At 38.1% G+C, this 13,119-nt stretch overlaps 2 protein-coding genes across 8 annotated transcripts in view; both read left to right on the top strand.

The window, feature by feature from the left end:
* LOC125640850 (E3 SUMO-protein ligase ZBED1) overlaps nucleotides 1-6,275 on the top strand; it is a 79,461-nt gene extending 73,186 nt beyond the window's left edge. For all 3 annotated transcript variants that reach the window (XM_075131077.1, XM_075131071.1, XM_048859770.2), the window contains one exon: nucleotides 644-6,275. In XM_075131077.1, the coding sequence (XP_074987178.1) occupies nucleotides 695-2,782 (2,088 nt within the window). In that variant the 5' untranslated portion in view covers nucleotides 644-694 and the 3' untranslated portion in view covers nucleotides 2,783-6,275. The remainder of the gene's footprint in view (nucleotides 1-643) is intronic.
* The window catches only part of DHRSX (dehydrogenase/reductase X-linked), a 223,268-nt gene that overhangs the window by 9,268 nt on the left and 200,881 nt on the right, over nucleotides 1-13,119 (top strand). The window lies entirely within an intron of this gene.

Raw genomic sequence — 13,119 nt, 5'->3', positions numbered from 1 at the left:
AAGTCCTCAAATGTATATTGTTGCTCTGCATGAGGGCTCTGATCCTACTTTATGAATCCAGCTGGAAAATGTCCTTTGATTTCAGCAGAGCAGGATCAGTTCCATAGTTGTAATGTACAACTTAAAAAATTAATCTCTAACAAAGTCAAACCAACTTAACAAAATTTGTTTCAGAACAAACAAACATTTGTTCCTTGTGTATCAAATTTCTGCTGAAATAAATGTTAACAGCAGAGTTCAATAATTCTTGTGCAAAGGGATGTTGACTCAACCTTAAGTATAATTTTAGGATAGGGAGCTACTATAAACAAATGTCTAATGTATGTGGCAATAACGTACGAAAACTCTACAGTGACCATTACACTTTCTCTACCAAGAATTTTCATGTTTCTCAAGAAACTCAGTTTTTCTTGGTTCTACTAGCTCAGTCACAGCATCGCTTCACATATTAAAACACTTTTATTTTTGGCATTCTAATGGGTCTTCCTATAGGTCACACTTCCTGTAAACCTCCTCTTCAAATTTGAAAATGTAATTAGGAAGGTAGGTTTCATGGTGTATTCACAGAAGCACTGATTTCACATAGTTGAGTGTGCTTCACGTGTGCTTTCTCATTGTATCTTTATCTTACTGCCTTTATCAGGTACTCATTAATGAGTGAAGGATCAAAAGGTGGGACGGTGGCCAAGAAGCAATGGAGAATAAAAGCTTAGAAGGCTCGCCATCAGATCTAAAGTTAGTGGCTCATCCAAGAGCAAAGAGTAAAGTATGGAAGTACTTTGGGTTTGATACTAATGCAGAAGGATGCATATTACAGTGGAAGAAAATCTATTGCCGTATCTGCATGGCCCAAATTGCCTATTCAGGAAACACGTCCAATCTTTCATACCACCTTGAGAAAAATCATCCTGATGAGTTCTGCGAATTTGTGAAAAGTAACACTGAACAAATGAGGGAAGCGTTTGCTACTGCATTTTCAAAACTGAAACCAGAATCGTCACAGCAGGTTGTTCAAGACACTTTAATTATGAAAACCAGCCACAATTATGAAAACAAAAAGCATCAAGAACTGACTTCTGCTGTGATTAGCCTAATTTGTGAGGGCATGTATCCTTCCTCTATTGTTGATGAACCCACATTCAAGGCACTTTTGAGAACAGCTGATCCTAGATATGAACTTCCTAGCAGGAAATATTTCTGCACAAAAGCAATTCCTGAAAAATACAATGCTATTAGAGAAATTGTGTTAAAAGAACTTACTGAAATTCTATGGTGTGGCATATCCACTGACATGTGGAGAAGTGAAAACCAGAATAGATCGTATGTAACACTTGCAGTTCATTTTCTCAACAGTAACCCTTCTAACTGTCTGGCTGTTAACTCCCGGTGTTTAAAAACGTTTGAAGTGCCAGAGGAAAATACTGCAGAAACTATTACACGAGTCCTTTATGAAATCTTTATTGAATGGGGGGTCAATACAAAAGTCTTTGGTGCTACAACAGATTATGGTAAAGACATTGTGAAAGCTTGCTCTCTCCTAGATATTCCAGTACAAATGCCTTGTTTGGGGCAGACTTTTAATGCAGGAATACAACAAGCTTTTCAGCTTCCAAAACTGTGCAGCCTTCTTGCCAGGTGCCGAAAACTGGTGGAATATTTTCAGCAGTCCACGGTAGCAATGTACATGTTAAGTGAGAAGCAGAAGCAACAAAATATTCTGCACTGTATGCTTGTAAGTGATCGTGTTTCCTGGTGGGGAAGCACACTTGCCATGTTGCAACGTCTTAAAGAACAGCAGTTTGTAATTGCAGCAGTTCTTGTGGAGGACAGCAATAACCACCATCTGATGTTGGAAGCCAGTGAATGGAATACAGTTGAAGGCCTGGTGGACCTACTGCAGCCCTTTAAACAGGTTGCTGAGATGATGTCTGCTTCAAAATATCCAACAATAAGTATGGTGAAACCCCTCCTCCACATGCTTCTAAATACCACGTTGAACATCAAAGAGAATGATTTGAAAGAAATTAGCATGGCCAAGGAAGTGATAGCCAAAGAGTTATCAACAACATACCAGCATACACCTGAGATAGACATGTTTCTCAATGTTGCAACTTTTTTGGACCCTAGGTACAAAAAACTGCCTTTCCTTTCAGCATTTGAACGGCAACAGGTAGAAAACAGAGTGGTGGAGGAAGCAAAAAGCCTTTTGGAAAAAGTAAAAGAAAACACTTTCAGGCCCGAAGAAAAGTTCTTTACAGTGTCAGAAGAGCCACCTGTGAAAAAAATAATCATCTCGTCTACCCCTCCCCCTACCAGTGCAATCAATAACATGCTTGCGGAAATCTTTTGCCAGACAGGAGGGGTGGAAGACCAAGAGGAATGGCATGCTCAGATTGTTGAGGAATTGAGCAACTTTAAGTCACAAAAGGTTCTTGGTCTAAATGAAGACCCCCTTAAGTGGTGGTCTGACAGACTAGCATTATTTCCTGTTTTACCAAAGGTTCTTCAGAAATATTGGTGTATTCTCGCTACAAGAGTCTTCCCTGAACGCCTTTTTGGTTCTTCTGCTAATGTTGTAAGTGCTAAGAGAAATCGGTTAGCCCCAGCTCATGTGGATGAGCAGATCTTTTTGTATGAAAACACTCGCAATGTGTCTGAAGCAGAACCTGAAGATGAGGATGAAGGCGAGTGGGGCTTGGAACAGGAACAGATTTTTAATTTAAATGACACAGTAAATGTAAGCAGCAATTTCTTTAATATCCGAGACAGTGGGTTCATTTAACAGGAATACTATGGTACATTAAATAACAAAGAAAAGGTATTTGTCTTAAGTTACCAAAATTATTCTGTTTGATGCTATGAATACTGTAAATATTGAACAAGCGTAACAGACTTGGTTTAAGCTTCCATTGTATGTCTTGCCTACTATCTTAAAACATGAATGACTTGTGATTATACAGCACTGAAATGAAAAAGGAAGTAATTCTGCAAAGTCCATGACTCCTGACTCTGGCCCCAATTTCAGGAAAGCACTTACGCATGTGTTTAATTTCCATGTACTTCAATGGGACTTGAATGCGCTTATGTGCTTTCTGTAATAGGGATGTTTTTCTGAATTTGGACCCTAAACAGAGAAGTTTTAAAAATGTACAAATCCACTTCTGAAGCCAACATGGATTAGGATTTTGAAGTTTAAATTCCTAAATTTAAAGCTGATTTTAAAACCCATAAGTCAGATCTTCAGAGACTCTTACAAAAATATTAGGAAGAAACTAGACAATAAATAACTTTAAGCCTGATTTTTTCACTACCTCGTACTTTTGGCCTCGTCTACACTACAAGTTCTGCCGGTATAACTACATCAATTAGGGGTGTATTCTCACCACAATTGACATACAGGTATAGGCCCTAGTGTGGATTCAATGATACTGATAATAGCTTTTTTTTGCTTCCCAAACCAGAATAAGCTATATTGGTATAAGCGCTTTTATGCCATTATAACTGCACCCACACTGGAGGACGTTTTGTTACTTAGTCATACTAGTATAGTTAAAGTGGTAAAACTTTCAAGTGTAGACGAGCCCTTATGTCACCCCTTACATTTATACTAAGTAGGTGGAAATCACAACCACATCAGAATTGTGGCATTTTACATTCACTTTGTGTGAGTCTAAGACAGTGGTTCTCAAACTTTTGTACTAAGGACCCCTTTTACACAGCAAGCCTCTGAGTGTGACCCCCCCCCTTATAAATTAAAAACACTTTTAAATATATTTAACACCATTATAAATGCTGAAGGCAAAGCGGGGTTTGGGGTGGAGACTGACAGCTTGCAACCCCCCAGGTAATAACCTTGTGACCGCTGAGGGGTCACGACCCCCAGTTTGAGAACCCCTGGTCTAAGTGGTGGCTACACAAGGTGCAAAGCAGCAAAGAATCAGGCCCCTGAAGGATGGGGGAAGTAGGGAGATTGGAAAACGGCAAGGACCATGTGTGTTTTTATTTGTTTTTATACAAATTGTTTTAATTTAAATTGGGACTTTGTCCAGGGAGTTAGAAAGATCTTTGGTAGAAAGAGCCTTTCAAAAAATTAAGCTTTAATTTTGTGTAAATGTATTTAAGCAGGAAAAAAAACCCTCATACAAGTTGTTAGACCTTGATAATGATTCCTGTCATGTCAGCACTTACAAACTTCCTTTTCCCCTGCTTCCCTTTAGAGTCAGTCTGTAGAGGGCTTTGGTCTGTCCCATCTCAATACTAGTTCTGATTAATCGTTATGTGTACTGGAGTAGCTCCCCCTGTGTCTCTATGCCTAAATATTTTAAGTCTTTCTGAGTATTTAGCAAAATAAAATAATAAAACATAATGTATCTCTTAGGAAGAGCTACATGTCTAAAACAAGTGTATAGTCCACTTTTTGGGTGAGAGTGGGGAGGCAGCCAGCATATTTTGCTTATGCATAGGGGGACTTTTGGAACTACCATATTATAGGCAAAGTTTTTTTTCTTTTTTTCCCTTTTTTCATTTCCCAATTGGAAACGTTCTGGGAATATCACTCTTACTGAATAGAATACAAATTCTCATTAGTCTACAATGTAGCATGAAGGTAGAAGTGGGATGCCCCCTGAAAGTCTTCAGAGTAGCAGCCATGTTAGTCTGTATTCGCAAAAGAAAAGGAGTACTTGTGGCACCTTAGAGACTAACAAATTTATTTGAGTATAAGCTTTTGTGAGCTACAGTTCACTTCATCGGATGCATTCCCTGAAAGTCTGTGTATCATGTGATGTTGGAAATCATTCAGCTGTTGCAGAGATCAGAGACATTCACTCTGTTGTACTAGTCTCACTGACTATGCTATAAAATAGATGTGTACATATAGCACTCAGATACTGTGATGATGGACAGCAGTATAAAATGCTAACACAGAACATGTACGTGTGTGTGTCTGTGATTGTCTTATGCAACACTGATTTGAAGAGATGTCCACCAGAGACTGTTCAGTGTATTATTATGGGATGGCTATTTGGAATTCATAATCATAGATGCATGGTTTTATAAAGGGGCTGGTCAAAAGTAACACAAAAGTGAGATTTACAGTGATATTTAATATGCTGTTTCACTTGTACTATCAAGCTGTATATGTTTACATTTTGTTTTTACAGTTCTCACCAACCGATGCACAGTATGATCATTTGGCAGTAGGTGGGAAGGGGGATTAGAATCATGAAACAAATCAAATGGTGTAAATTATCCCACAGGTTTTAGTTAATGAAAAATGACTGTAAATGGTGGTCTAACTTGTACAGACCTAGCATTTAGGTGGCCCAATTCTTCACTGCCCTGTCTCTTGTGTAATTATTTGTACTTCTGAAAAGTGTGTGTAAAATACACCATTCTGATATGGTATCACCATACATCCACTTTGCCAGATGTACATGACTACAGAAGGTGCAAGGCTGTAGGAGATTGGGCCCAGAGAATGTGCAAAACAAGTGTACTTACATGTGAAGGAAGCGTAGCAGAATAATTGATTAACTGGAGGGAGGAAGTTAAAGCAAACCTCTTAGCTGATTTTCCTTTTACACCTGTTCAGTGAATAAGTTACAAAGTTTTTCACATTGAATGCCAAGCTGATGTAACTTACACTATCACATCAATTTTAAGAGTAACTTTTACTGCGATTTGTCACCTACTGAATTTGTCCCTAAAGGAGCTGAAGCTGTTAAATTGTGCTTAATTTGTGCCAGGGCTGATCCCCGGCACCTTTGGGCTTGCCACATCAGGTATGAAAGTAAAAAAATTGCTTGAGACCCGACCCTCTTTCATTAAAAATTAAGCACTGTATTAACACCAGAGGTTTGAATCTGCTCTTACGCTACTGTAATTAGGAGTAGCTTCACTGAAATCAGTGGGGTTACACCAATGGAAAAGAAAAGAAAATCAGCCTCCCCAGGTCTGAATTCAGCTAATGTGTTTTGGTACTCTCCAGCCCTCGTTTCCACGTGGAGTGTCTGAAGGCTAAAATTATCATGCAGTGCAGCCTGTTTTCTCCCCAAATCGGTTTCAGCAATACCAGTGCAATGCACTGTTCTGCTTCTTCTGGCCTTTTAATTTTTGGTATCCAAAATAAAATTGTAATTGGTTCAGTTGATATGTCTCGTTGTTCTAAGACAAAGCCATTGTTAGTCCTACCCATTGTCTGTGAGTTTTTATTTAATGTGCTAAGCTTGGAATATTGTTAAATAAACCAGAGAAATAAATTAGCTACTAATTTATTTGTCTGATGTGTGTTCATATTTTCAGTACTTTGACATTGAACTCTCTAGCAACAAGGTGAGGTTATATTTCAAGTTTTTCAAACTATGCATACCCCCTCTGTAACTTACTGCAGTATACTGTACAAATCTTTCTGGATAATAATAATATGTTGAGATCAATAATGCCTCTCTTACTGAGAAGCTTAGACAGTTTCTCTTGATAGAATTACATGCCGTTTCCAGGCAACAGTACAGTACAGAAATTGCCATGTGGGTGAGCTAAGTTGCAACACTACTGCATGCTGCCACAACATGAGTAAACATGGTTCATTATTGCTATGGTCGGACTAGAGTCTACTGAATTGTGCTATAGCTCTAGACTTTGAACTTATGTCTCTTAAATTCTATATGAATATACAGTCTGGAATTGTTTACAATTTGTGAGACATGAAGAAATGGTGATGGGGTGAGGGTGACGAGCAGGGATGCACCTTTGGATTTTGCTTCTTGTCTGGAAAATATGATTTTATTTTTAACTTCCTTAAAAATGATATTTATGATAAAAGAAGACAAATTACCTTGATATTACACATCTAAATATCCTAAAGTCATTATTAAGACTATGGTACGAATCAGGATTAAGAAGGCATCTGATAATTTAAGTGCTTTTGGGATAACCCATATTAAACACGTGTTATGACCTAGAAGGGTAAAGGGAACTATGAAGAACCCACAAGTCGAAAAGGTTTACATTTTTAGCAGAATATATTTATTTCCTAGTTTTAAAAGTCCCACTTACAGATTAGAAAAAAAATTGTATATAAGATATAATAGAATTCCCCATTTTGAAAGTATGGAACACCTCTGGAACTGGTATTATTATTTTATTATTATTTTGTATTACTCTAGGGCCTAAAGGGCTCATCTAAAATTAGGGCCCCTCCAAAAACAAAGTAAGAGACTTTCCCTGTCCTGGAGAGCTTAGAATTTAAATACTCTTTCAAGTATCTTTGTAAGGGCATCCACTGTAGTTTTTCTGTTTAGCTTTTACATGTTTTACATTTAAAATAAAGTTTCACATCAGTAAAAGGAGTGTTGATTTAGTGTTTAGGTTGCGCAATGTCTAACTTGTCTTTAGGATACAAAACATAATTAGAGAAAGGATGGTCTAGTGGTTAGGGAGTTGACTGTGGAGCCCAAAGTTATGGATTCAGTTTTTTGCACTGCAACAGACTTCCTGTGTGACTTCAGGCAAGTCACTTGAGGCCTGTATCCACAAAGATATTTAGGCTCCTAACTTCCACTGATTTCAGTGGAAGTTAGCAGCCTAAATACCTTTAAGGATCTGGGCCTTAATGTCTCTGTGCCTCAGTTTTGATCTATAACATGAGGTTAATAGTTTTTTCCTACTGCTCAGAGGTGTTGTGAGGCTAAATACTTTAAAAATTGTGAGCTGCTCAGATACTACAGTAATGCGGCCCATAAAAGTACCATAGAACAAAGTACTCTATACAGAGATCACATGATACCATATCACTTCCACTGGTAATTCCATTGGACCCGAGTCTGTACTGCCTTGTGTCTTGGTGTACCCAAAGGTAAACTTAAAAAAATATTTCCCATAAGTTCAGATGATGAGAGCCTTAGTATAGACAAGGCTGCTGTGACACACCCTGTTTTTACCACTGTATTAGTTAAATCTGCTAAAAGTAAGTCTAATTTCTGCAGTGATAAAAATTTTGGTTCTGCTGTGGGACCTCGTTTTACATTATGGCTTTCACTGATTCAGCTGAAGAGGTGATAGCACAAGTGGGAATTTTTTTTTTCTGTTTCTCCATTGTAGACAAGCTGGAAGTAGTCAGTTGTACCTGGGAAAAGTGGTTGTAAAATGCTACTAAATCTGAATAATTCATTCAGACACATAGTACCTTATTAATACTAAAGTGCAAAGCAATGGAGAATCAGATCTATTGAATTCAACTGAGTTACTTCTAACTTACAGTGATGTAACTGAAGTCAGAATGAGGCCCTGTATATTAACACCTCCCCCAAATGAAAAAAAAATCATTACCTGTGTGTTTAATATCTTAGGTTATTAAAAAAGAATAGTATTCTGGTTTACTTTTACTTTGTGCTCTCAGTTCACTCATCTTGGGGCAGTGGTTCCCAAACTTGTTCCGCTGCTTGTGCAGGGAAAGCCCCTGGAGGGCCGGGGCGGTTTGTTTACCTGCCGCGTCCGTAGGTGCGGCTGATCGTGGCTCCCAGTGGCCGCGGTTTGGTGCTCCAGGCCAATGGGGGCTACTGGAAGCGGCGCGAGCCGAGGGACGTACTGGCTGCCGCTTCCAGCAGCTCCCATTGGCCTGGAGCAGCAAACCGCGGCCACGGGGAGCCGCAATCTGCCAAACCTGCGGATGCAGCAGGTAAACAAACCGGCCCGGCCCGCCAGGGGCTTTCCCTGCACAAGAGGCGGAACAAGTCTGGGAACCACTGCCTTAGATCATGTCTACATGCTCAGCGCTGCAGCGGCGCAGCTGTATCAATGTAGCTGTCCTGCTGCAGCGTGTCTGGTGAAGATGCTCTATGCCAACAGGAGAGAGCTCTCCTATTGGCATAATAAAATCACCTTGGCAAACTGCAGAACCTACGTCGGTGGGAGAAGCTCTCCTGCTAACATAGTGCTGTGCACACAAGCGCTTATGTTGCTGTAACTTACATTGCTCGGGGGATGGTTTATTTACACCCCTGAGCGACATATGTTATACTGACAGGCTGTAGTGCAGACATAACCTTTGACTTGTTAGTGTCTCCTTCAACCATCTTGTGTTCATTAATACAATGACTGGAGCTATGAGTTTTGCAGAGGAAAATTTACATTGTCTGGCATCATATTATTATTGATGTGTATTCCTGTAGCATCTAGGAAACCCCAGTCATGGGCCTGGACCCTATTGTGCGAGATGCTGTACAAACGGAACGAAGGTGGAAAAACTTTTATTGATATTTGTAAAATACTTCTTTTGCAGACCTAAATTTTAGATCTAGTTTTACTTAACTTATTATGCTAGGAGCGTAATGTTAACAGCGTGTCTGAATAATTTTAATGACTGAATCATATTGATTTAGAAGACTTTAGTTCTAGATAAGAGTTCGTAAGTTTTCTCATCTCTTTAGAGAATGATTTAAAGTACTGTGCATTGTGACACCTTTTTAAATAGGTATAACACTTGTTAAGTTACACCTGTACATGTTAAGTTATAGGTGTACTGGAAAGAGAATAATATCCTTACGCAAGCTCCACATATTTCACTCCCTCTCTGCTGTTATTTCCATTTTAATATTTTCTTTTCAGAGGATCATTCCTTTCTGAAGATCTTGTGATCTGGCTTTTCAAGTAACTTCAAGGCTATATATATATAAACCAAGCATAGTTTTTTGTTTTTTTTTTGTTACATTGAGAAGGCACAGTTCATCTGGCTCTCTTTTCTGGGGTGTTTTTTTTTGTGGTCAACTAAGATACAGTTTGGTGTCTCGTCATACTTCCTCTGGACAACTGCTTTTCTACTAAGATTAAAATGTACTTTATGGGATGGAAATGGGGGAAATTATAAAATAGTTCCTCCTTTAATGTAAATAATATTACTAGTGCACATTTTAAAGGTACAATGTCATCTTAAATTTTTTATATTGAAAACACAGTTCTTTACCTGGAATACTAATAGCTACTTAAATTGTTTAAACTGGATTTTTAAAATTCTTTCAGTATTTAGACATTCACTATGTTGTGGTTATTTGATGTAAGTAAGCATTTGCTTCAGTTTGGACAATAAAAATCAACTAAATCAACTTTGCTTTTGATTTAGGTCTTGTCATTTTCAGGCTCTCAGTGCTGATGTGATTGGATTATTAACACAACAGGGAATTTAAAATAAAATGTCCACTGTAATTACAAAAATATTAAAATATTTTCATTGATCTTGGAGGTTTAAATACATGTTTTAAAAATCACTATGGGTGAAATATGAGTTGTCAAAAATAGAAAGGAAACTAAAGAGATTTTTTTCAAGCCAGGTTCATTCAGAGTCTGAAATGTCAGTGACAATCTTGAGCACAGTATTCCTGCTTCTCATTCCTGTGTTTCCATTTAGGATTTAATATCTTATCTCCCTGTTGTATGTAAAGGTCAGCGTTCAGAAATGAGCACACTGCTTTCTGTAGCATTTCAATGTGATAATCAGGCCTATTTTCTGTGTCTCTTTCAGAGGGCTAGCAAAGATCCTGGGGTATGTTATTTCCCATTGCTCTTCCAATCCTTTTTTATTTCCATTGAGGTTAATAGTCCAAATCTGCACTGCTTTGCACCTTGTGTAGTTATTTACACCTATGCAAAGTAGATGCAAAACAGCACTGTTCTGATTAGGTAACAATTTTACAACCACTTTTATCAAGTGCAAGTGAGGAATTAAATCAAAACTTCTGTTTAAACAGTGATTGTTTTTAAGGTTGTCTTGGGATGGGAATCCCATCAGCTCTTTTCCTGAATTCTGTAAATTTTTTTATAAAAATAATTTCGATCAACATGTAAGTACCATGCTATATGCTGACAGGGCATTAATATGTGCTTTTTATATTTGCACGCTTGAATAGATTGGGCTTGCAGGAAGTGGTTAGTACTTCTAAAACACACTTTCATTCAGTTGTTACCACAATATGTTGTCTGCTTCATCCCTTTTTTTGCCATGTTCTTGTTGCAAAATGCAAACTGGATTCTCTCATTTTTTTTTCCCCTCTGCAAATACACTGATTGTCACCTTAAAGTAGGAATGTTGCTGTCCAGAATACATTTATGTTTCTGTTGGAAGACCACAATGTCAGTGCCTGATAGTGAAGGCTTTAATGTTACACACACTGTGCCCATAAAACAGTCTGATATAATGTTTTTATTATTGGATAACTGGGATGTTTCTAAATACTGTAATTATGACTTAGCAATACAATATGTATACTTGACACTGTATAGATCAAAACATTATTTATGAGGTACGCTATTTTTCAGCATCTGTCACGTGTCAGGGCAGTGAGATTCATTTTATACAGTTGCTGATTGGTTGTGGTATGGTACCAAAGCTGTGTAATGATACTGGAAGCTTGTGCAGTAGAAAAATGTGTGAGCCGTGAATATTTTCACTGACTTTCATGTCAGTCATATGCTGCATCAGATGATTTTAAATGAATTTGCCTACATCTAAAGTCTTGCTGCTCTTTTTCTTGGGACTGGCACGATATGTAAATATTAAATTATCTGTTTTCCTCAGTCTCTGATGGTCTGGAATTTCAAATGGTGGCAAACAAATGGTTATATATATTCCTCATTTTATTCATGCTGATGGTTATGGGTTGTATTTTAGCTTCTGTGGAAGAGAAGTATAGTTTATTTTTAAATAACAAAATACCATTGGTAAAAAATGTAACAGATGAGTATAGTACATTTGTAATCTGTTCTTTGGTTTATGGAAATGAACCTTCCAGGGAGCTTTTGAAGGAAAAACATATGTTTCTGAATGATGGATTCTTACACTGGTTCTCTGGTCTAGCAAACATTGAAAATCATATATAGCCAGCTAACTCCTCACTATTGATAGCAAACCTGGGGAGTCTTAAAAGCCCAAGTCACTGTATGTGAAACGCCCAATCTAAAGGATATGTGCATAACTCCTACTAAAATAAACAAGCGTTTTGGGCATAAGGGCTGTAGGATTGTGAGGTTGTCATTAACTTGAAATCACAGTTTCCTTCCAGATCTGCTTGTTTCAGGTAGTATCTAAGTTGGTGTTTCCTAATTAAACCAATTTTGCCTATCAGAAGAGAAACAGGTTAATTACAAATCAAAACAATGATAGTATCTGCATACTTTTAGTGCTTGTTAAATATTCTTCTCTACCTGGCACCTTGGGTAAATGGTTACATTTGTGCCAGGTGTTAATCAAATACTGCCAAATCAGAGCGCTAGCTTTTATACAGGCATTTTGCACAAGTGTAAATGACTACCAGGGGTATCACCTGATTAGTGGTGAATCAGACCCTGTGTTTAAAAGCTTGTGTACTTTTCACCTCAGAAACTGTGAGAGAACCATTTTCTTCATGACAATTTATTAATAGGGAAGATGGCTGTGTCACTGAAGTAAGATTAAAACCAGCCACTGCCAAAATTTTTTTTGAAACTAATTCATTTGATATCCAGATTTGTTTGCATATTCATATTTACAAAAAATGTTTCTATACAACATCGCATAAGCACTAATATTCCTGCTTTAAGAAAACTGACCTGAATGAGTCTGTTAATCGGTATTATTTGCTAAGTGAAAATGGATTTACAATTAAAAAAAAAAACCCCACCACCAAACAACGGGATTCAATTATTATTGTAGTGATAATAGCACTGATAGGCCCCAGGTCAGATCAGAGCCCCACTGCAATAGGCACTGTACAGCCACACAGTAAGAGAGCGTCCCTGCCAAGGAGAGCTTGCACTCTAAATAGACAAGACAGACAAAGGGTGAAAGGGGAAAGAGATGCAGAGAAGTGAGGGAAAACAGAGGCACCGAGAGGTGAAGTGATGTATCCAAGGTGACATAGTAGGTCCATGGCAGAGCCAGAAATAGAGCTGCCACAAAGACAAAATGTCACGGGACAACAACTGCCTCTCATGACCAACTAATAGTGATAGCCTCTCAGTTTCTCTCCAGGTGGTGTCATGAATAAATCAGTGGAAACGTACCACTTCTGTCTGATAAATGATTGATACAAGCAAGCGTGCTCTTATCTAAAACTACTATTTATTAAATGGTAAGCACGTGCACACGCA

Source organism: Caretta caretta, chromosome 1, assembly GCF_965140235.1.
Source record: "Caretta caretta isolate rCarCar2 chromosome 1, rCarCar1.hap1, whole genome shotgun sequence".
NCBI classification, from domain to species: Eukaryota; Metazoa; Chordata; order Testudines; family Cheloniidae; genus Caretta; species Caretta caretta.
This window is presented reverse-complemented; position numbering and strand designations above follow the sequence as displayed.